Source organism: Mobula birostris, chromosome 21, assembly GCF_030028105.1.
Source record: "Mobula birostris isolate sMobBir1 chromosome 21, sMobBir1.hap1, whole genome shotgun sequence".
In the NCBI taxonomy this organism is placed as follows: Eukaryota; Metazoa; Chordata; class Chondrichthyes; order Myliobatiformes; family Myliobatidae; genus Mobula; species Mobula birostris.
The window spans coordinates 40,846,010-40,871,248 of record NC_092390.1 but is presented as its reverse complement, the minus strand read 5'-3'; the positions used below and the strand labels follow the sequence as shown (position 1 = coordinate 40,871,248).

Sequence of the window (25,239 nt, the reverse complement as noted above, 5' to 3'; positions counted from 1 at the left end):
TCGACCTTATACCACCACAATCACAGTACATAAGTGCAGCTTGACCTTTGTTTACTCTAACATCTAAGTCTAAAAATTTATCTGTGGACCTAGTGAAGCACTAAAGGTTTGTTTGCAGCTTGCGAATTATCACTTCCATTGTGGGTTTCACAGAAAAAAATTGATGGTGCCTTTAGACAAGTGGTGGAAGTTTCTCGAACTCTTGCCATGGTCTGGGCTGGGGAAAATGCAAGGTAGATGGGGGGGGGGGGGGGGTGAAGAGACACTTGTCCTAAAATCCAAAAACATTTTTCCTATTGAATGTTTGTTTTGTTATTAAGATCAATACACAATTATCTTGGTTGGCGGTGAAGTATGATTGGGGTCTCAATTTTGTTTTGGATCTTTGGGGACATGAGGGTCAGTGCAACATTTAAGGGGAGGCCTGATGAACATAGACAAGTTTAGAAGAGAGTAGTAAAGTGAGCATACCTTGATTGATTTCCTGGAACTGGGTCCAGAAACCTCTCCAGGAGATCCTTTTTAATTAATACTTTGGCACGGCATCCAGGCTGATGTCAGTGCTGCCCCCTGTGTTTGCTTGGCAGAAGACAAGCTGTATCGTTGTTGACTGCAGATTCCTGCGGCATACATGGACTCAGGGTCTGGACTATTACTTTTTTTTACATGACTGTATTTTACTGATATCTTACATGTACTTACTATCTTGTATGTGCTGTGTGTGACTGTTGGTACTGCATTTTGCACATTGGCCCCAGAGTAACACTGTCTCATTTGGCTGTATTCATGTACGGTTGAAAGACAATTAAACTTGATTTGATTTGAAACAACAATCCTTAAAGGAACATCAGCAAAACAGACACCCATCAGAATAATCTAGCCAAGTTTCCAATGAATTTCTAAAGTGGGAGGGTGAGCAGCCAGTTGTCTTGGTACATGTTGGTACCAATGACATAGATAGGACAAAGGAGGAGGTCCTGAAGAGAGATTTCCAGGAGTTAGGAAGGAAGCTGAGAAGCAGGACCTCCAGGGTAGTAATCTCAGGATTGCTACCTGTGCCACGTGCTAGCGAGGGCAAGAGTAGTCGGATCAGTCAGATGAATGCCTGACTGAGAGACTGGTGTAGGGGGCAGGGCTTCAGATTCTTGGATAATTGGGATCTCTTCTGGGGGAAGTATGACCTGTTCAAAAAGGACAGGTTACACCTTAACCCGAAGGGGACCAATATCCTGGCGGGAAAGTTTAATAGAGCTGTTAGGGAGGGTTTAAACTAATTTGGCAGGGGGATGGGAACCGGAATGATAGAGCGGAGGAAGGGGAAAAAGGAAATAGATCTAAGATAGTGAGCAGTAAAGATGTCAGGAAAGACAGGCAAGGTGATGGGGCAAATGTGTAGCCATTGGGATGAGTTGCAGTGCAATAAAGTTGCAGTAAATCAAAGCAAAAAGTATCAAATACTGGTCTTAAGGTGTTGTACTTAAATGCACGCAGCATAAGAAATAAGGTGGATGATCTTGTTGTACAGCTACAGATTGGCAGGTATGATATTGTGGCCATCACTGAGACCTGGCTAAAGGATGCATGTCTCTGGGAGCTGAACGTCCAAGGATACACGGTGTATCGGAAGGATAGGAAGGTAGGCAGAGGGGGAGGCGTGGCTTTATTGGTAAGAAATGATATTAAATCATTAGAAAGAGGTGATATAGGATCGGAAGGTGCAGAATCTTTATGGGTTGAGCTAAGGAATAGCAGGGGTAAAAGAACCCTGATGGCAGTTATTTATAGGCCTCCAAACAGCTGCAGGGACGTGGACTACAAATTACAACTGGAAATAGAAAAGGCTTGTCAGAAAGGCAGTGTTATGATAATTGTGGGGGATTTTAACATGTGAGTAGATTGGAAAAATCAGGTCGGCACTGGATCTCAAGAGAGAGAATTTGTAGAATGTCTGCGAGATGGCTTTTTAGAACAGCTTGCTGTTGAGCCCACTAGGGGATCGGCTGTACTGGATTGGGTATTGTGTAATGAACCGGAGGTGATTGGAGAGATTGAGGTGAAAGAACCCTTAGGAGGCAGTGATCATAACATGACTGAGTTCACTGTGAAATTAGAAAAAGAGAAGCCAAAATCTGATGTGTCGGTGTTTCAGTGGAGTAAAGGAAACTACAGTGGCATGAGAGAGGAACTGGCCAAAGTTGACTGGAAAGAGACACTGACGAGAAAGACGGCAGAGCAGCAGTGGCTGGAGTTTATGCGAGAAGTGAGGAAGGTGCAAGACAGGTATATTCCAAAAAAGAAGAAATTTTCGAGTGGAAAAAGGATGCAACCGTGGTTGACAAGAGAAGTCAAAGCCAAAGTTAAAGCTAAGGAGAGGGCATACAAGGAGGCAAAAATTAGTGGGAAGACAGAGGATTGGGAAGTCTTTAAAACCTTACAAAAGGAAACCAAGAAGGTCATTAAGAGAGAAAAGATTAACTATGAAAGGAAACTAGCAAATAATATCAAAGAGGATACTAAAACCTTTTTCAAGTATATAAAGAGTAAAAGACAGGTGAGAGTAGATATAGGACTGATAGAAAATGATACTGGAGAAATTGTAATGGGAGATGAGGAGATGGCAGAGGAACTGAACAAGTATTTTGCATCAGTCTTCACTGAGGAAGACAGCAGGATACCGGACACTCAAGGGTGGCAGGGAAGAGAAGTGTGCGCAGTCACAATTACGACAGAGAAAGTACTCAGGAAGCTGAATAGGCTAAAGATCGATAAATCTCCTGGACCAGATGGAATGCACCCTCGTGTTCTGAAGGAAGTAGCTGTGGAGATTGCGGAGGCATTAGCGATGATCTTTCAAAAGTCAATAGATTCTGGCATGGTTCCGGAAGACTGGAAGATTGCAAATGTCACTCCGCTATTTAAGAAGGGGGCAAGGAAGCAAAAAGGAAATTATAGACCTGTTAGCTTGACGTCCGTGGTTGGGGAGTTGTTGGAGTCGATTGTCAAGGATGAGGTTACAGAATACCTGGAGGCATATGACAAGATAGGCAGAACTCAGCATGGATTCCTTAAAGGAAAATCCTGCCTGACAAACCTATTACAATTTTTTGAGGAAATTACCAGTAGGCTAGACAAGGGAGATGCAGTGGATGTTGTATATTTGGATTTTCAAAAGGCCTTTGACAAGGTGCCACACATGAGGCTGCTTAACAAGATAAGAGCCCATGGAATTACAGGAAAGTTACATACGTGGATAGAGTGTTGGCTGATTGGCAGGAAACAGAGAGTGGGAATAAAGGGATCCTATTCTGGTTGGCTGCCGGTTACCAGTGGTGTTCCACAGGGATCAGTGTTGGGGCTGCTTCTTTTTACATTGTACATCAACGATTTGGATTATGGAATAGATGGCTTTGTGGCTAAGTTTGCTGACAATACGAAGATAGGTGGAGGGGCCAGTAGTGCTGAGGAAACGGAGAGTCTGCAGAGAGACTTGAATAGATTGGAAGAATGGGCAGAGAAGTGGCAAATGAAGTACAATGTTGGAAAGTGTATGGTTATGCACTTTGACAGAAAAAATAAACAGGCAGACTATTATTTAAATGGGGAAAGAATTCAAAGTTCTGAGTTGCAACGGGACTTGGGAGTCCTCGTACAGGATTCCCTTAAAGTTAACCTCCAGGTTCAGTCGGTAGTGAAGAAGGCGAATGCAATGTTGTCATTCATTTCTAGAGGAATAGAGTATAGGAGCAGGGATGTGATGTTGAGGCTCTATAAGGCGCTGGTGAGACCTCACTTGGAGTACTGTGGGCAGTTTTGGTCTCCTTATTTAAGAAAGGATGTGCTGACGTTGGGGAGGGTACAGAGAAGATTCACTAGAATGATTCCGGGAATGAGAGGGTTAACATATGAGGAACGTTTGTCCGCTCTTGGACTGTATTCCTTGGAGTTTAGAAGAATGAGGGGAGACCTCATAGAAACATTTCCAATGTTAAAAGGCTTGGACAGAGTGGATGTGGCAAAGTTGTTTCCCATGATGGGGGAGTCTAGTACGAGAGGGCATGACTTCAGGATTGAAGGGCGCCCTTTCAGAACAGAAATGCGAAAAAATTTTTTAGTCAGAGGGTGGTGAATCTATGGAATTTGTTGCCACGGGCAGCAGTGGAGACCAAGTCATTGGGTGTATTTAAGGCAGAGATTGATAGGTATCTGAGTAGCCAGGGCATCAAAGGTTATGGTGAGAAGGCGGGGCAGTGGGACTAAATAGGATAAAATGGATCAGCTCATGATAAAATGGCGCAGCAGATTCGATGGGCCTAATGGCCTACTTCTGCTCCTTTGTCTTATGGTCTTATGGAATTGAACAGGGAATTATACCACTCCATGTGCAACTGAGGAGGATATTACATATTCAAAGATTTGCAATTGTGTCTGTCAAATTTCTGGACTGCGAAAATCCATTATGGAAATGATAATTAATCAATGTTTAGATTTTTAGATGTAGAGATTTGCAATATTTACAAAGTATTTGTGCAAGCACTTAAGTTGCCAAGGGGTAAAATGATGTGGACCAGTTGCTGGAAAATGGGATTATTGTAGGTGGGTACTTGATGGTTGGAATGTATATGGAGGACTGAATGCTCTGTTTCTGTGACATTTGACTCTGTGACTCCAATATTCTATGACTCAATAATGTTAGTGGTGAGCCAATGTGATTAGAGTACACATTCTAGTCTCCCTCAAGAGTGGAGAAAGTTAAGCAAAATAAACCTGACCTTATACCTCAATGTAAATAAAATAATCCTTCGTGAGAAGGTCCAAAAAATTCTTATTGAGACTGTTTCCTTTTAAAAATCAATATACTTGAAATTTTCCAGAAGTGAAATACTGCACATGCCTGAAATCTGAAATAAAATTGAAAATGCTGGAAAAGTCAGCAGGTCTGGCAACATTTGTGAAAAGTGTCAACGAATTAATGCTTCACGTCCCTGACTTTCTATCAGGGTTAGGAATATTTCAAAGTAAATATATGTTTGTAAAACGAGTTTTCTTTTGCTAGTGGAAATGCTGAAAATGTGATAAACCCTTTTGATCTAATTGCATTATGTGTGGCACTAGAATAATAAAGTCTATGTCTCTGGGCTAACTTTATAAAGATGATTGAAAAACATGGACATTTTTTAAATAATAAAAAGCAGGGATTGACTAAAATAATGTTATCCAAAATTGTGAATCGTTTAGGTTGACATCTGACTCAAACCATGACTAGGAGCAGAGAGAAATCTTCATTTTCATTTTAATTTTATATAAGATCTTTCTTCATATTTTTGTCAAACCACAGCAAAGTTAGAATCATGATCATGTAATTTCTGTTTTTACATTGACATCGTTATTGTCATTCTGTAATTGTTCATTAACAGATTCCTAATGTGTGAACGTTTTATGAAAGGCTCTTAATATCTATCCTTATATTAATTTTCATTGCTCTATATTTTTAATGTACATTAAGGTGGTTTCCATTTACAGTAACAACTTTTTAATTCATTGTGGTTGTTCAGTGTTGTGCTGCAATCAATCACTCTGTAAAATACAATCTGGTTCTTGGTCATTTTTGAATTCCACTTCCACAACAACTTTATTACATGAAATCTCCATGACCAAGCAGGATGAATCAAAGAGATTTAATTACAGATGTTAATAACTGTGAAATGGGTGAGATTAAGCATATAGTGACCTAGAGATGGTGTCAAGTATGTAGCATTGGAATGAGTTCAAGCAGCCTCGAAGGCCCAGCCGTTTCCTTTTCCTGCAAGATTTGAATGCCTGTGAAGTCTTTGTCTCATTGGCAAGGTCATTGGGTTGATAAGATCTTGATTGATAAGGATGTCAAAGGTACCAGAAAAAAGCAGGGGAATAGGGTTGAGAGAAATAATCAATCAGCAATATGGAAAGGCAGAGCAGACTCAATGGAACGAATGGCCTAATTCTGCTCCAATATCTCATGGTCTAAGGAGTACAAATTTTGTATTAGTGCAATCATTTTGCTGCATATAGGCACCCCCTCCCCAATTCAAAGGTTGTGTATCCTTGGTGAATAATCTAAAATTTCCTTCCAACATTTAAGACCACTCACTCCACTGAGTCTGTGCCAGTTCTTTAAGCAACCCATCAATCTAGCTCCCACACTTCTATTTCCTGTAATCTTTTCTCTCACACATGCCCACTAAACCACCCCCTCCTGATCCTTCTACCTACACTTGGATCTCTACATTGGCCGCTAACACATCTTTGGGATGTGGAAGGAAATGGTGCAGCCATGATTAATCCATGCACTCATGGAAGAAACCTGCAAACTCCACGTAGAGAGGATCAGATTGAACTGGGGTCACTAGTGCTGTGAAGCTGCTGTATCACCTGTACTACTCCAGTCCTGTCATTTTTATTTAAATTAACACCGTAAGTGGCAAGATAAAAAAATGACACCTAACATTGGTGCCTTAAGCTTCAAGAAAATAAAGTATCATGGAAGAATTGGCACTGTTTGATCTGTTGTGCTTATAGTAGCACTTCGGTATTGCTCTGCAAATGACCTCATCCCTCTACTCTGTCTTCATAGCCTGAGAAAATATTTCCATTAAAATTATTATTGGGTCTTCCTTTGAAGGTGACTATTAAACTTGCCTACACTAAAATTTTAGGCAGTTAAGTTCAGATTGTAACAAATACAACACAGGAAATGGCCCTTTGGCCCATAATGTCTATGCTGTACATGATGCAAAATTAAACTAATCCCTTCTGCATGCACATGATCTATATCCCTTCACTCCCTACCTAATAATGTGCCAATCTAAAAGCTTCTTAATTGCCACTAGCATTACTGCTGCTACTACCTTCCATGGCAGCAGGTTCAAGGCATCCCATACTCTTTGTGCAAAAAAAAATGTTCTATAAATCTCCTTTAAACTTACCCCCTCATCTTAAATATGTGTCCTGTCATATGTGACATTTCTACCGTGGCAGGTATTGCCTTCAGTTCCTTCATCAGTCATCTTCGAATCTGTGCCTCTAGTTACTGTTAGTTCTACAACTAGAAACAGCTTTTTTCCTCATTCATTCAATTAAAACCATTCATGATTTTGAATACCTGCTCTGGTGTAATGTTCCTGCAGCATATCTGCAGAGATATCCACTCACAAATTTTAGATGCTGAAAAGATCATAATAACTGAAGTTACACACAGTTGAATGTAATCATAAGAATGGCTGAATTATTACAGACTTCTAAAAACGCACAATGGGAAAAGAGTCCACAGTCTATAACAGATTATTGATTACTTGTAATTGAGAAAAGCAGTTTTTTGCTCATTCCAATCTGCAAGGCACAATTCAGGAATGTGTAGGAGTCTCCTCCACTTGTCTGATAAGTGTAGTTCTATCAACACTTAAGAAGTTAAATACCGTACTTGACAAAGCTGCCTGCTTCATCACCATCACACCCACTATACTAAGCTTTTAGTCTCTCCATTATTATCCCACTCTCCCTGCAGTGAGTGCCATGTGCAATGAATGTTGCAGTAATTCACCAAGACCTCTTTGATAGCACCTGCTAAATCCAAAGCCTTTTCAAAGGGATAAGAGCAGACAATACATGAGAACAGCACTGCAGATTGCACATAGTCCTGCTTGACAATAGATTACTCTTAAGTCCTTGCCATTCAATCAAAAACCTTGAATTTCCTACCTAATATTGTTGTGACGGTCCCTTCATCCCATACAACACAAACAAAATGCTGGGGAAATCAGCAGGTCAGGCAGCATCTATGGAAATTAATAAACAGTCTATGTTTCAAGCCGAGACCCTTCTTCAGGACACTTCACCCCATGAAGTTCAAGAAGATGGTCACCCATGGTTTTCTTAAGGCCAGATTGGAGTTGGCAATAAATCCTGGCTCCAACATTCTTAGAAAATAAGCACAGAGATATCAGAAAAAGGTTTTTTAAATTTCTGGTTTGCTTTAAAGATCGTGGTGCCTTCTGGACCTTAGTCATGATACTTCTTGTGAGGTTCCAGCAGATTTGTAATGATGTCCAACCTCTGTTAGAATGATATATTACTGTAACTTAACCAAAACCCAAGGCTAAGAATAGCAAGATAGTTTCCTCATCCCTGGCCCTGAGTGACCTAGTAAGCTTGCTGAAAATGGTCGTACCAGGTTTTATAATCATGTGATATCTATTCTAATCTAAGAACAGTGATGAAGCACAGCTCCCTCAAGTTTACAATCTTCATATCCTATCATGTACAGCTCGTAACGACAGGTCTCTGATAATGTGTCAAGTGTCCCCTAATGACGCAGGTGCTTGGGTCATGTAAATTAGGTGATCTTTGTGACCTCACAAATTGCAGGTGATACCACTGCTTTTTATATTCTCAAGGAAGCAATAATGTACCCTTCCCAGAAAGTAACGTTTGGTATCTGCCTGACCTTCCTCTAGCATTTTGTGTGTCTGATTAACTTCTTCTGTCTGCTTTAAAATTAAAAACTGACAGAATTGGTGCACTGGTTCCTCAATCTACTGTCATGGACTTAGTGGCCAATTTACACAAAGCTACAGTATGTGAAGTTTCCACTTCTTAACAGCTTTGCCAAACGTACAGTAGGAGGTCAGAAGAATCCCGGTAGAAATGGTTGTTTTAGATCTTTTTCTATTTTTGCCATCAAAGTGTTGGACAGCAGCCACATTAAACCACTTGAGTTTGGAGCCTTTATCTGCTGATGGGAAAACACAACCACAGAGACCACAGGAGCTAAAATCTGATATTGGAACGACTTAGATCAGAAGTATTGAAAGGGGATTATTCTGTGGAAATTAGGTATTTATATACATGGCATACAATGAAACCTTATTTGAGACTCTTAAATGCACTAGACCAATGATTTGAGAATTTTGTACTTACTTAGTGGATTGTTATATGATCCCTCCTCAAGACCCAAGTGAAGCATGGCTTAGTCCAGTGATAACAGTTGAGGTCCATGACTTTTCCTTAGGAAGTCTGATGAAACATCATGAACTTGAATGTTTAATCTTAAGTCTCTCTCCTTAGATACTGCCTGACCCGCTGACATTTCATGCATTATCCTAATAATTTGACTTTGCAAAGTTACTATATTCTGCTTTCAACTTTTTTTTAAATCTCTTTGATTTTTGTTTAATTAAAGCCCCATCTGCTTTCTCAAGAAGATAGTTCATCATTTATATAGTGATTTGTTGAAATTATATCTGAAGTAATTTGATAGCATTTGTCTCCTTATTTAAAGAAGACAACAGTACATAATGAACCAGTTCAGAGAAGATTTTCTACAATAGACCAGGATGGGTAGGTTGACTTATGAAGGAGAGTAGAGAGACCAAGATTGCATCTGCTACAGTTTAGAAAAAAGAGAACTTCTTGAATGAAACATATAAAGATCCTGAGGTAAGCTGACAAGTTCGATGTGGACATGTTTTCTTTTGTGGGGGAAATGTAGAACCAATTTGTTAGATTTCTTCCATAAATGGTTAAAAGCAGTCTTTGAATATTTTAAGGCAGAGATAGATATATTCTTGGTAAAGGAGTGTAAGATTGTTGGGTGCAGAATTAAATTTTCAGTCACATCAGCCACAAACTTGGTGAATGGTGAAGCAGTCGGAAGGGAGGGCGTGGCCTACACCTGTTCCTAACTTGCATGTAATAGATAAATGTTTTGGTAAAGAACAGCAATGTCCTTTTGATGGCCTGAGCACATATATCGCTCAGTGACCTTCAATAAAAGGGATTTTGAAATAGAAAAATAAAGTGCTGGAAACAAAGTGCAGGACAAGCAGCACCTGTGGAAAGAAAAACAGCAAAAGAATGACATTACACTCTTCATTAGAACTGAACAGTTCTGACCAAGAGTGTATGATTTTAAAAATGAATTCTGCTTCTCTTTCCTTGAATTCCACCTGAACATTCTGAGAGTTTTCTGGTTATCTTTCAGATTTACAACATATGCATTAAAAAACACCATCTAATTGTCTTATCCCTGATTTAAGGGGCTTGCTGCTGCCTTGTTTTTTCACAACAATGTTTAACTCACAGCCTGAAGTACCAAACCAGCCCTTTCAGGGACACTGATGTTCCATTGTCTAGATCTCTTAAGGCCATTTGTCATGAGCAAATTCTGCCATCCTCCTTTGATCCCCCTCTTTCTTCAAGCTCTATAGTACTGTGCTTTGTTCCATTCCTAATCATACCAGTACATTTCCAGCAAAGGCTTCTCTTTCTGTCCTCAAATCCTCTCGGGACCTAACCTACACTTACTGATACAGTTTATATTATAGTGCTATTTGACATATTCTGTTAGCTTCCATGTGTCTGCTGCATCTCAATCTTTTCTCTCTGGTACTTATCTCAAATTGTACTACAGGTATAAGACTTCTTTTCCTGCATCAGAGTAGCTATATTCTTCTCCAGGGCACTGTTATAAGGATTATCCTTTAATAATAATGATCTGTTGGATACGGAGAGAATCTATTTACTGACAAATAGCTATATTGGCTCAGTTCACAAGCATGTGAATTTACACAAACGAGTACCTGTCTGCACATCTACTCAGTTTCCCTGCCCCTCCATAAACAGTCAGTGAAGAGAAATGTATTACCTGGAATGGAGTCTTCACTCGCCAGGTGTTCCTCATGATCCCAGTCTATAATCTCCACATCTATGATAGTTGTTGCTGCTTTGCATTTGAAGCTCCTTACTTTTTAAACACTTCTTATCGGTTCAAATGCTACAATTGATGCAACGCTGAGGCTTTATAAGGCACTGGTGAGGCCTCACATTGAGTATTGTGAACAGTCTTGGGCCCCTCATCTTCGAAAAGATGTGCTGACATTGGAGAGGGTCCAGAGGAGGTTCACAAGGATGATTCCAGGAATAAAAGGATTATCAAGCGAGAAACGTTTGATGGTTCTGAATTTCGCTGGAATTCAGAAGGATGGGGGCGGGGATCTCATTGAAACCTTTCGAATGTTGAAAGGCCTAGACAGAGTAGATGTAGAAAGGATGTTTCCCATGGTGGGAGGGTCTAGGACAAGAGGACACAGCCTCAAGATAGAGGGGCGCCCTTTCAAAACAGAAATGCAGAGAAATTTCTTTAGCCAAAGGGTGGTGAACTTGTTGCCACATGCAGCTGTGGAGGCCAGGTCGTTGTGTGTATTTAAGGCAGAGATTGATAGGTTCTTGATTGGACATGGCATCAAAGATTACGGGTAGAAGGCTGGGAACTGGGGTGGAGGAGGAGATAGAAAAAAAGGATCAGCCATGATTGAATGGCGGAGCAGACTCCATGGGCCAGATGGCCTAATTCTGCTCCTTTGTCTTATGGTCTGATTATGGTCTATTTCAATATCATTGGTTCAAAGTCACCTGGCTGTCCTCAGTCTCCTTCTTATCCAGGACTACAACCAGTATTGTTCTGTGGCCTCTTCACTCAGTCTCATGTCTTTGTTCTTTTCAACTCTGACTGGTTCAAACCAGGTGACACAGACAATGACCTTAACGAAATTACAGATTGCTCCTCCTGCAGGCCTGTCACTTTGCATAATGCCACATCCATTCCTGTTCACTGATTGTCATTCTTTCTGGATAGCAGCACCCAAAAGAAAATTATATATGCCTCTCGTAGTTTTAGACATTTCTAAAGTGTCACCCCTCAGTACCCCAAGTTCCAAGGAATAAAGTCCTAGCCTAGCTAAGCTCAGCCTTTAAGTCTTGACAACATCCTTGTAAATCTTTTCTCTAATTTTTCCAGTTTAACCATGTCTTTCTTATAACAGGATAGCCAAAACTATGCACTGAAATCAAGTGCAGACTCCTAATGCTAGAATAGTTGCCTGCCACCTATAAAGCATTGGCCATCTCAGCTCTTAGTTCAATCTCCTATCGCCATAGATCATGTGACCTTTGTTATTTCCAGACTTTTCTATTTCGTTACCTCAATATTCACTTCCTAGTCCCCATGAATTTTTACTTTACAATATTTGCAGCCTGGATGGTGGAAGAACATGTACCTTCCTTCATCCTTGTGTCTGGAATCATCACTTTATATCTTTCCCTATGTTCAGCACTTTTAAAGCATGCCTTAATTTAAAAATGATGTAAAAATCCAAATTATAGTTATTAGATATTAGATAATTATTAGATAATTAGAACTATTAACAAATTACTTAAGTCTCTACATTTGTACTGGGACTACCTTAACCTTAATAGCTCCTGCATCCTTTCACAAGTAAAATATTTATAAGTTCTCTGAACACTAAATAGATTTGAGCTATTTTAAGCAAGTGTCAAAAGGAAATGAAAACAATATTGTCCCCATAAATGATAACCAAAAAATTTTGGCACCTTTACATTAAAATATGAAATATATTCTACTTCTATACCCCAATGTGTACAGGCATTTATTAAACTATTGGTTTTACAATAGCAAAATAAATAATTTTGGAAGTAATTTTCCTCTCTTCATTAATTTCAAAAAGATCAAACATAAGTAAATATGAGTGACCAGTGAAGAAGGCTCAGCCCCAAATGAACTAGCTACCTGTACTAGTGCAATAAAGGAAACTGTTTCGTTTGTCAGTCAAATACTTAAAATAATGAGCAAACCTTTTGGCTGTTTAAAGCAAAATTCATTATTTAGCTGCAGCATAGGCAACAGAAACGAAATACTTGTGTAAATCCATAGAGAAGGCCAGGGAAATTCGAAACCATTGAGAAGTATGATCTAAAGCTGGCACTGACACAAAAAGAAGGTAAGTTAATTCAATTTCCATCAGAAACAAGATGTAATCTTGACATGTAAGTGCACAAGAATTAGGAGCAGGAATATTATATGTGATTTCCCTTAAGGTAACAGCCATTTTGGAAAGTCATAGCTGTAGTTTTGTGTCAATTCTGCATTCTGCCTTACTTACTTATCCTCAGATTTCTTTGTGCCCCCCCCCCAGAAAATTACCCTACCTTTATTGCGAGCAATACATGACTGAACTTCTATGATTCCCTGGGATGTAGAATTCAAATAAGTTCACCAAACTTCAGTCACAAATTGCAAATTCCTTCAGCATTTGGATCATCATTTTCCTTTAGGGCACCTGCAATATTTTGCTCAGATCCATCAACTGGTTCCCTTCAGGCTCCTGTCAATGGGTGTGCTTTGCCCTTTCACACAATAATAGCTAATTATTTACACATTGCACCAACTAGTAGACAAAGTGTTGGAATGCAATCTCAAAAGCACTAATAAAAATACCTAAATACCATATTATAAGTTTCAATTTTGGTCTAGCCAGTTGAGATGATGTGAGCTTTATATGATTGAAGTAACATTGTATAAAAAAACATACCTGCTCTCTCACTTGGGAATCTTTTTAATTTGCACAAATTCCAAATCAATCTTTTTGATATCTGCACCGGAAAAAAGGACATCTTAGAGGAGGACTTTAAAATTATTGCACATGGAGGGTCAACGGCTGCAGTTTACCCTTTTGTGCAAGCTAGATACATTTCTCAAGGAATGTGTTTTTCAAAATCTCTTTTTATAATTTGGTTAAAGATTTATTCATCAGTTTAAAATAAATAAGTAAGGTTTCTGATCTTTAGAGTCATTGTTCTCATTCACAACCAGGCAGTTTTATACCCTTTGAGAGAGTTGACTTGTACTGCCTAATATGTACTTTTATGTTCATATAATGTAGGATTTGTAATAATGCTTCTTTAAGGGAAACCAAAATTTATATTATACAAAAGACAAAGATTAATCTAAATTATAGCAGATAACTGCATATTGTAATTCAGTATTTACATTCTTCATACTAAGAACAAAACTATTTTCTGATCTACCTATGATCTCAATTAAGAACCAGTGGTTGCCTAAGGCAATACCTTTACTTTCTGATAAATTTTAGTTAACTGTCAGGAGATAATGAAGAAAGAATTGGCATGAATGGTGCTGATTGACATTCCTTTGCCAAATGTCTTTGGATAAATATCATTATTACCTGTACGTGATAGTAATATAACATAATTCTCAGGCTCTGGAAGACCATCATTTAGTTGAACTATTCAATTGCCACCAGATTTCTGAGATGTTTTATTGGTAGACCTAATATCAATGAATCCTGTCTGCTGGCAGAAACTATTCAGAGCTATTTTTGAGCTCTTTATGATAATATGTTCCACATTCTTATCATCCCCTATTCTTTTATTTGAATTTCCCATTCTTATTTGTCTGTCTATTTAAATATCTGTACAATGGTCATGAAACTCACATTGTCAAGGGCTGTACTCCAAGCCAATCTTCTGACATTCTGGAAATTATATTCCATTATTAATGAGTAGAGTAATCACATACTGCAATGGCCCACTTGCCACACCATTGATCTTCTGCTCTCTGGGTAACACCTTACTCAGCTCCATTCTTCAGCAAGCTCTCCATTAACTCTTCAGCTCTGTTCCCCTGTTCCGTGCTTTTCATGTCCTCTGATCGTGCTCACATTCTGCTTCTGATTCCTTCTCTGTTCAGTCTTCTTATTAGGCAGTCACTTGGGATTGGGGATGTCTAATGTTCAGTCCAGGTTTGTAGGTTTTGAGGTGGAAAATTGTATCACTGTGGGACCTGAAGAACCTTCCACAAATGGGGCAGGAGGTGGCTGATGGTCGGGGGGTGGGGTGGGGAACAGGTGGGAAGTTGTTTGAGGTGCTGCACCCCTTCTACTGCATGTGTATGATTTTTTATTTGCTCCCAAAGCATGTCCTCAATGTAGTTCGTACCATCCCGAATGCTCATTCTCCACTCCGAAGGGTCACAGGCCAGAGGTTCCCAGAAGTAGGAAGATATGTTGTATTTCTTGTCAACTGTCCACTTTGCAGAACTGGCAGCAGAGGCTTTGCTTTGGGAGCCTGCTGTCAGGTGTACTAACAATGCAGCCAGCCCCACACGTCCAATTCAGTGTAACATATTTATTTTATTTTTTTATCTTACTGAGATGCAGCGCAGAATAGGCCTTTCTGGCCCTTCGAGCCACACCACACAGCAACTACCTCCCCCCACCCCCCCGATTTAACCCTAGCCTAATCGTGGGACAATTTAAAATGACCAATTAACCTACCAACCGGTATATCTTTGGACTGTGGGAGGAAAGCGGAGCACCCAGAGGAAACCCACTTGGACATGGGGAGAATTTACAATCTCCTTAGACAGTGGTGGGAAATGAACCCAGGCTGCTGGTACAGTAGTAAAGCATACTGCTACACTACCATACCCTAACTAGGCCTCAATGCTTGGGCTGTCAGTGTGGCAGAGGATGCTTGTGTTGGTTCACCTATATTTGTGTGTGAAGTTGGAGGATGTTGTGGAGACAGTATTAGGTAATGCTGTGGGAAGGCACACTTACCCACAAATCCCATTTACTGACATTCTCCTCCTCATGGAACTCTTCCTCAACCTAGCTGACCTCTTATGAACAAAGCAGGTAGAATCTTCAGAATTAGAGAAAGGAATCCAGAGATTCTGACTCACAGATAGCAAGATCTACTCTATATTTGTTTCTGAGCAATGCTAAAGGAGATATTTTATATAATGAGTACATAAGGGTCTTCGAAAAACTGAACCACAACTCTTGAGTCTATTATCATATTCATTGTCTGGATGTCTCTTACAGACGAAGTTACCCATGCATTTTTCACAATAAAGCTGACAGGTGTACAAGAGCTATTAAAAAGAACAAATCTGTTTCATCTGGTTACTAATTGGGGGTAGCCTGGAGGAATGCGTGCACAACTTTCAAAGTCATTAATATCAAAGTAATTTAACTGAAAATGATAAACTGTCTGTATTGAAATAGTCCTTGAAAGTAAGTCCATTGGTTGTGGGAACACCTCAACGATGGGGCAAGTGAAGTTTTCCCCATTTGATTCAAGATGATGGTCGCAGTGTATATGAATACCTCTCTGGGTTATTCCATTAGAAAGATAGTTTAGGTTTATGGATGAACAGTCATATAATCTGACTGCTGAAAATGAAATTTAAACCTTTAACAAAAATCTGAGTACTATTATGCTGAAGATCTACTGTGCATTTTAATGATTATGCTACAAACCATACATTTCTTTTCATTCATGTAGTAACAACATTATCCACGGTAGAACTGGTCAAAATCTGATATATTCAGAATGAATTATAAGTCTAAAAACAGGTTTCATTATTTTCTAATTTAAATTCTACATGTTGATTCAGTTATTCAGCTATTCATCTCCTCTCATGAGAATAGAAGAGAGGAGATGTCGCTACACATATTGATGCCCTCTGATTACATAATGAACAAGAATTTTACTAGAAAACCTTGCAGAGAGTACATTTTGTATAACAGGCTCCTTCAAATTTGTTGTACCTTAACCTTAAATATCTCTGCTGATCTTCTCTTCTCACTGAATAATGTAGATATTTTTATATTTTAGGTTGGGATTGTTTTACATTACTCCACTCTCTCTACAATATTCTGGATTTGTGTCACTGCCAGAAATATTTACAAGCAAGTGACCAAAAAGGTGCCTCAGTACCACGATGCTGAACAACCATCACACTCTCAGCAACCAATGCTGCGGTAAGGAATAAGCATATCATATTCCTCTGAGAAGCTAGAGATATTTGTATTGGTGATGCAGAGCACAATGATTCCAGAATATAAATGTAGTTACTAGAGAACGTAAGGTCTGAATGACATTTCCAATGAAGATGTTGCTTTATTTGCTTCTGTGCATTTTGCTCCTTTTAATTTAACAATTTATATCCATCAATGCATTCCTCAGCTTATCATGCTGCAGTGTAAATACCTTCAAGCTGTTATGGCAGCTTATTGTTTGTAATATGGTGGTGATTTTGGTTCATCAAGAATAAAGATTCTTCATTTCAGATAGGTTCAGCTCTTTAGTACACCTCGTCATTCTCACTTGGGCTTTTGAATGTTCAGTACTTTTTATTTTCATGTACTGAGATTTTTAATACAATTTTATTTACACTAATGTTCCTTACTACTTACATTTTTATCTGGATTCCAATAGATTTCACTGGCATATACTCACTGATTTTTTTAAAATTTAGAACACTCTAGTAAACTAATGACAATTGCCGTACCAGACTCTGTGACATTTTCTCTGCTGTAGCCAATGTATTCTTATTTGAGGAATGCACATTCAGATTTGTTCCAGTCTTCAGCTCTACTGTCATCTAATATTCGCTACAAGCTCACTATTATTCATTTTATTGAGCAATTGTGTATTGAGAGTATCACCATTGCAGTAGCTGCTTTGAAATTCTGAAATCAAATACAGTCTGTCGTTCCAGTTGCATCATTATGTAGGTTATGGACCTTGAGTTGGATATTTTCAGGGTTTTATTTTTCAATTAATACCTGTAATATGCATTTGCAAATGTTGGACATCTGTGTTTATTTCGATAGCGGAATATGTTCTTTCTACATTCTTGAAAGAAAAATGAAGCTGTTATAATTTTAACAACATTTCTACATTTCTGTTTTAAATCATTGGTAGTCATTCCACATATTAAATAATTTGAGATCAATTCTATTCCATTGTACTTTATAATTTTCTCATTTTGTGAGTTATAGAAAGTTTTTATCTTTTATTCTCGCCAGACAGCTAAAAAATAAAATCACAGTGGAGAAGCTCTGGGGATATTAGATTAACCAATCAAAACTATTTAAATACCATACTTGAGTAGTTACTGTTATCAAAGTATTTATTTTACCTTGCCTCCATTGATGGGTCCACTAAAGAACAATTAAAATCCTTCATAAGTTAGTCAAAAAAATTTTGCTAAATCATGGCTAATATTTGTACAAAATAGCAAGCTTAAAACATAAGCAATATAGATGTTATCTAATTTTGCGTAATTATATTTGCTACTGATAACGTATGACCATTAGGCATTTTGTCAAGAATCTTAGTATTGGAAGTTTGACCCTCATTTACATTCTTTGTTCACTCTCTTGTGTTGGTTGGTTGGCATCCGTCTGTCTCGAAGGGCAATGGGTGATGACACAAGCCTGGGCCGAAGGTATGGAGATCCTCAGATGCCCAGTCATCAAGATCCCCCTCTCGGCCTCACTAGTGTAGTCCAAAGCAAAACTTATGAAGCAATATGTTTGGCAGCAGCTTGGCTGCAGGAGCTGCCGGAAGGATGTTCAATGGCGTCCAGCCTCCTTAGGGGCTGCACTCCAGATTTGCTGTCTGGGTTTACTCCCATAGCCTTTGCCTCTCCTGGGGCTGCCCACGAGGCTGTCGGGCTGTTTACCCATAGCTGGGGATCTGGGTCACAAGCCCCAGCCCACGTCCACACACCGGTGCAGAGGCCAGACCTCCTCCCCATCCTCTGTAGGCCGAAAGGAGCTTGGTTTCTGTGTGACGCCAGCAAGGAGGCACTACGTGAGGCTTACTGTCAGAGAGGCTGTGAACTGGCAGGGAGAGACTTACACGTTCAGCCCTCCTCTTCGCAAGACAGCTAGCCAGTGGTAGAAGCTATAAGAGAGACAAACAAGCACTACCCACTACAGTATCACAGTAGAACTATCACATCAACCATTTTGACAGTACTCTCTTGCGTACACCATCAGCAAAGCGTATAGCATTTGTCCAGTTGTGAAAGCTCCTCTTTCATCACATATCATTCTTCCTCATTTCTTTGTTTTTTACCTATGGCATAGATTGTAATCTCTTACTTGCTGTCACGTGAGAAAGGAAAGCTGCTGCATCTGTAAAATGCTCGAATTTTCGTTCCGTTTAATCAATTTTTAATGGAGGACTATGTGGAAAAGCATGGTTACATTGATCTTAGAGTAGGTTAAAAGGTCAGCATAACATTATGGGCCAAGGGGCCTGTACTGCGCTGTAATGTTCTATACTATATTAATCTGTGTTCAGGAAGTGACTTCCAACCATTAATATTCATGGCTTATGCTTCTGGTTACTTTTCATGCACCACAATTCTGAAAATTGAAAATTTTTAGCTACTCTCACTGTCAAGCAGACAAAAATGAATAGGTCCAATCAAAATATGAATGATCGCGAACGCCATCCCTTCAAATCTTTGAATTCATGAAGCACTCAGAGACATCATTCTTTCTCAACTGCTCTTCTTGCTGTCACTCACAAAGAAAAATTCTCAAAGTAATATTGGAAATTTTGATTAGACAAGGCAAGCAAAAATGTAAAAAGATTGGGGGTGCTTGATCCATTCATAATCAACTCCAATTCCTCCTATGGAGGAGATTGATGCCACTGCTGTGACTATCTCGTGGCACCTGCATATTTCTTTCACGGTCTAAAGAACTGATGTTCACAAATGCTGTGAAATTATACCATTGTAGGAGGAAGAAAAGAGAACAGAAAAAAAAACTCCAACACTGCCATGCAGAGATTCTGCATCTTGATCTTACCAGGATCATTTCTGGGAGAAGAGAATTACAAACAATTAATATCACCTCTCCTAATAAACTACGCACTGCTTTAAGATCAGTTTGGAAGTAAAACAAAAGATTCCATGGACCTACTGCAACCCCTATCATTTCCTACTCCCTGACCAATGAGCTGCTGCTGATGCTGATTTTTTAGTTGTCACTTGTGTTTTCTCATTCTTCCCTTTCCTAAAATGCGAAACTTTAATCCCATGGACATTGATTGATTCTTAGCACTCCCTTTCTCCCTCCTGTGCCTTTACAAACTTTTTTACCCTATATAAACTAAATGATCTAATGACTCTCCCTCCAGCCATCACTTGAGCTAATTTTGCAAATGAATTTCCATGCTGCATCCCTCAACCATCTTTGGAACCTGCTCTCCTTCCTAGAAGACTTCCTTCCCTTAGAAAACCACCCTCCATTCTCCTGTACTCTGTAGCTATCATCCAATCCCCAGTACCTTTTTATTCCTTGCAATAGTCTCTATACAGATCATTGTGTCTCAGAATCATGCCCATCTTGATAAGGCTTTTGGGCAAAAGCCCTATCAAGATGGGTATGATTCTGAGTTACATAATACGTCACCAGCATAATAAAGTCACTGAGTTGCATAACAAAGTCACGAGTGACTTCCAAATCCAAATAATGAGGATGCTGAAGTAAATATAGAAAATGAAAGGAGCATTCAGCATGCCAAGCAGCAAAAAAAGTTAACCTTTCAGCTCGATAAACTTCTGTCAGAACTGTTCTGATAAAAGGCTGAAAGACTGAAAAACTGATGTCAATCCTCTATATATATAAAAGCTATTAGACCAATTAAATATTTCCAGAATTTTTCATTTATTTCACTGATTTAGAGATTCTCATCTTTTCCATCTTCTAGACACCATTTCTGAAATGAATACCATGGAAACTTGATTGGTGTTTTAGATAAAGGTTATTACATTCCTATTAGTTTTTGGTTTTCTTTTATTTTTAATATTACATTTAAAATATTATTTTTTATTATTTTTTATTTTGTATTATTTCAAATATTTTTTTTAATTTCCATTATTTTCCATCTCTGATTAATGAAGTGTGTCTCCGTGGTGATTGAAACTCCTCGGAATTATGGGTGTACAGTAAACCTCAGGAATCTGTTGCTGAATGCAAAAGCCTATTTATAATGATGAGTACAAAATATTTTTATCTTTCTAAATAGTCCTAAACCTAAATTGGAATTTTGAGCTTTTGCATTTCTATTGTTTTGACTTCCTGACAAGAAAATAATCAAATTAAATTTTAGGCATTTATTATAATTAATCTCTTCCTAAACATTTAAATTCTAAACATTCCTGTTTGCAAGAAAGATGAAATAAATTCTATACAATGGTCTTGACAATACCTTTCTGATATGATAATTTCTGCAGTTATCAGGTTCACTTACACCTTGCTTTTATGTATTGCTCAGAGATTGCAGACATTGACCCATTTATGCTGAGTGAAAAACTGAATGTAAGGAATCTATTTAAATGGGTCATCGTCAGCATTATGGTCAGAAAATCTAGGCCATTGTGTCTGGCAAGTAGCCTAAGGTGAAAAAATAATAAGCTAGAATTTAAAATATTAATGTTTTTAGGTAAGGTCAGAATAAACTATTTCAAATATAAAGATACTATCAATACTCAGTGTCTATAAAAAGACTCGTGTCAAAGTGAAAACAGATCTTTACAAAGTGATCTAAGTTAATTACAAATACAAAACACAACATAATTGAATGCATAAGTATTCACCCCCTTCAAGTCAGTATTTAGTAGGTGCAACTTTGGCAGCAATTGCGGCCTTTGTTCTGTGTGGATAGGTCTCTATCAACTTTGCCAATCTAGACACTGCAATTTTTCCCCATCCTTCTTTACAAAACTGCTCAAGTTCTTTCAGATTGCATGGGATCTGTGAGTGAGCAACACTTTCCAAGCCCAGCCACAAATTCTCAATTGGATTGAGGTCTGGACTCTGACTTGGCCAAACCAGGACATTAACTTTGTTGTTTTTAAGCTATTCCTGTGTAGCTTTGGCTTTATGGTTGGGGTTATTGTCTTGCTGGAAAACAAATCTTCTCACAAGTTGAAGTTCTCTTTGCAGATTGCATCAGGGTTCCCTCCAGAATTTCCTTGTTTGGCTGCATTCATTTTATCCTCGACCTTCACAAGACTTCCAGTGTCTGCTGCAGTGAAGCATCCCCATAGCATAGTGCAGCCAACACTATGCTTCATGGTAGGGTTGGTGTGTTTTTGATGATGTGCTGTGTTGGCTTACACCAAACATAGCATTAAGTCAGATGGCCAAAAAGCTCAATTTTGGTTTCATCAGACCATGGAACCAACTTCCAGATGACTTCAGTGTCTTCCACATGCCTTCTGGTTAACTCTAGCTGAAATTTCATGTGAGTTTTTTTTTTCAACAGCAGCTTTCTCTTTGCCACTCTCCCATAAAGCTGTGACTGGTGAAGCCCTGAGACTCCAAGCAAGGTCATTTGGTTCTGAACAATTCATTTGTTGATCATTACAGAATGTCCTTCTGGTGCTTCCTGCTCCTTCCCCTCTCCCCCTTTCCCCAAACATGATTCCCCTCTTCCTGCCCCCTTCCCACTTTCAGTCCATATCAGAACCAAGTTTATCATCACTCACATATGTCATGATATTTGTTTTTTTTTTGTGGCTGTAGTACATTGCAATACATATAATTGCTACAGTACTGTACAAAAGTCTTAGGCACCCTAGCTCTATTTATATATATGTGCCTAAGACTTTTGCACAGTACTGTACATAAATAGAATTGCAAATCAAAGAATAGATTATTAGCCAGTGAGATTGTTAATTCCTGTTACCAGCTGGAAGGAATACAAATTCTGGCCAGATTTATAGGCTCTATAAATGAATAGAATCCACATGGGGTATCTTTGCTTTGATTTGTCTCTGGAGATAAATGAAGGATATTGGTAGACCAAAAACAATCAAGTGGAAAGGATTGGTCACTAATTGGAGTTAATTTCTACTTTGAAGTCTATGAGGTATTGAAGATGACATATCTGCATAACTAAATAGTAAAAACATGAATAGGTTTAATAAAATAATAGAATAAAAGAAATGAAAATGATGGAAGTGTAAACTGTCTGCTCACTTTGGTAAAGAAGATCACAAGTTGTCTTTTTCTAGAATATTCCATAATAGTACAAGTTAACTTCACTTACCTCAATACTGATCTAATTCCACAAACTTACACGAGAACTCATGTTCTCGTTATCATTATTATTTATTTATTTGTTTATTTGTGTATTTGCATGTTTTGTCTTCTTTTGAACATTGGTTTATTGTCCGTCTTTGTAGTTTTTTTATTGACTCTATTATGTTTCTCTGTATCTGTGAATATACACAAGAAAATGAATCTCAGGGTAGTATATGGTGACAAACACATATTTTGGTAATTAATTAACTTTGAACTTTGATGTTAAGCAATATGTGTAAAATCACTAAAGGAATTTATGCCTGGCTGAAAAATTTGTGAAAACTGACTCAATAATCTGAAAAAAACTCTACTTAATAGCTTAAAATAGACTTCTGACCTAATCAACGGATATATCCAATAATTCTTGACATCTATTAGTCAGAAAAATAATAAATAAACACCTAAAGAGGCAGTTTAACTCCAAATACTAAAGAATAACCAATCCACTGGAAGAACTGAATGGTTTGGGCAGTATCTTTGGGAGGAAACAAATTGTTGGTTTCAGGTCCAAACCCTACATCAGGGTTTGAAGAACATATTCTGAAGAATATATACACTGAAAATGTGATTTATGTCAGGTCTTGTCAAACATAAGCTGACTGCCATGTTTTGCCTTTGTAACTATCATCGGTGAAGAAGAATTTTGAAACACCATGTGAACATGTACCCTATAGAAATATTAAATCAATTTCATCTAAAAAGGAAAGGCTATTTGCGTTACATTAACTATTTTGTGTTTGTAAGTATAAAATGAATGGAAGTTTTCATTAAAAATTGCCCAAACAACAGAAGGTAATATTTTACTATGCTAAGATCAATTGTCTTTCCTAAGAAAATTATCTATAAGAAGTAACAGACTTAATCATGAAAGGAAGCCACTTTAGATTTGTACATGTTCTGTTGTTAATGGAATATTGATTTTTACTTTAAACGTTCTGATTCTCTAGCCTAACAACAGACTCCCTGTGAACCCATTTCAACACTCCACCTCATTAAGGAAGATGCTGTGAGCTTCTTTCAAAATCCCACGTTGGTCACAGCAATGTTGTGAATGTTTGAATGTTTTCTAGGGCTAATATCAGAACAGCTTTCCGCAGAGATATTACAAAACCCCTGCAACCTTTTACAAACACCCTAACCTAAAACAGAGCCTCTGTACATAATAAATCAATACCAATGCCAGCCATCCTCATAGAGGCATGAGAGACTCCTTTCTACATCCAACCCTTTACTGAAAGAGACTGGAAGTGCTTTCTGATTCTCCACTATTCACAGAGATACTGTAACTTACATATTTCCTGTGGCCTGTCTTATTCACAGAAATATTGTTAACTCAGTCCAACATACCACCCTCTTCACAGAGGTGGTATAATCACAATTTAATATTCTATCTTATTCAGAGCATTATATTTACCCCTTTCAATATCCCACCAATATAAACTCTTCCAAAGCCACGAGCTTTCTGAAATATATCGAATACAACACTTGCTCCTTTCACAGCTCTCTTTCAGTCACAATACTCATGGTCACACTATTAACACAATATTAACCTCTTGCAACATCGTCTTCAATTCACAAAGACACTGTGAACATTGCCAGTCTTCATTCTATTCAGAGGTGCTATCAAACCCTTCAAAGCTTCAGGATTCTTACGAGAATATTGTGAATTCCTAAGAAAACTGTGAAGCACTAACAAAAATACTATGGCCCTTTTAAACAGCCCTATTTATTCTCAAATATATTAAACCATTCCAAATAATATAACATAGGCACAGAAGTTCTCATGCCCCATCCAGCTCTTTAAAAATATCTCTTGAGTCAAAATGAGCTAGAGCTTGCTAGGAAATGCCATCTGTTCTGCGCTACAATATTGGAGATACCCAGGAGGTTTGACACAGACACATGAGTGCTGAAGTTTCAAGTGTGCTGCCTGCTGGTTACGCTCTGATGTTGGGCTCCTCACAGAATCCAGCGGCAGACCAAGTTGTTGCAAATCCAGAAGTTGTATTAGACAGATATTCAACATCTGCGAGCTTAGAGAGAGAGGAACCATACTGAGGTAAAAAGGTTTTTAACTAATTTATATGTTTGGATTGATTTGCTTTGATTAGACATTTCCTATAGTAGTCCTGGAGGCCACTGACAATCCTCTAACCTCCCAGGGTGACTGAATAATGGCATCCCTAGAATGGAGTGAGCCTTCTTTGAACTGAGCACTGGCTCAGTGTGTATTAATAGCTGCCTTCTGAGGGTGACCAGAGAACTGACGACTTGGGTTGGACTCTGCCTCTCTGGAGTGGAAGAGAACTGTTCCTCCAGAGCAGATCGCACACCATTTCCTTTAGATGTATCTCCTTAGAGAAGACCCACCACTGTCTCCTTGAGATTTAGTGAACCCTGTCTGCAGAGCAGACAGAATGGTGTC

General features: G+C 38.6%; 1 protein-coding gene across 3 annotated transcripts in view; it reads left to right on the top strand.

The window, feature by feature from the left end:
• The window catches only part of LOC140185754 (adhesion G protein-coupled receptor A1), a 550,512-nt gene that overhangs the window by 512,892 nt on the left and 12,381 nt on the right, over positions 1–25,239 (top strand). For all 3 annotated transcript variants that reach the window (XM_072239373.1, XM_072239372.1, XM_072239374.1), the window contains one exon: positions 16,534–16,679. In XM_072239373.1, coding sequence (XP_072095474.1) covers positions 16,534–16,679 — 146 coding nt within the window. The remainder of the gene's footprint in view (positions 1–16,533; positions 16,680–25,239) is intronic.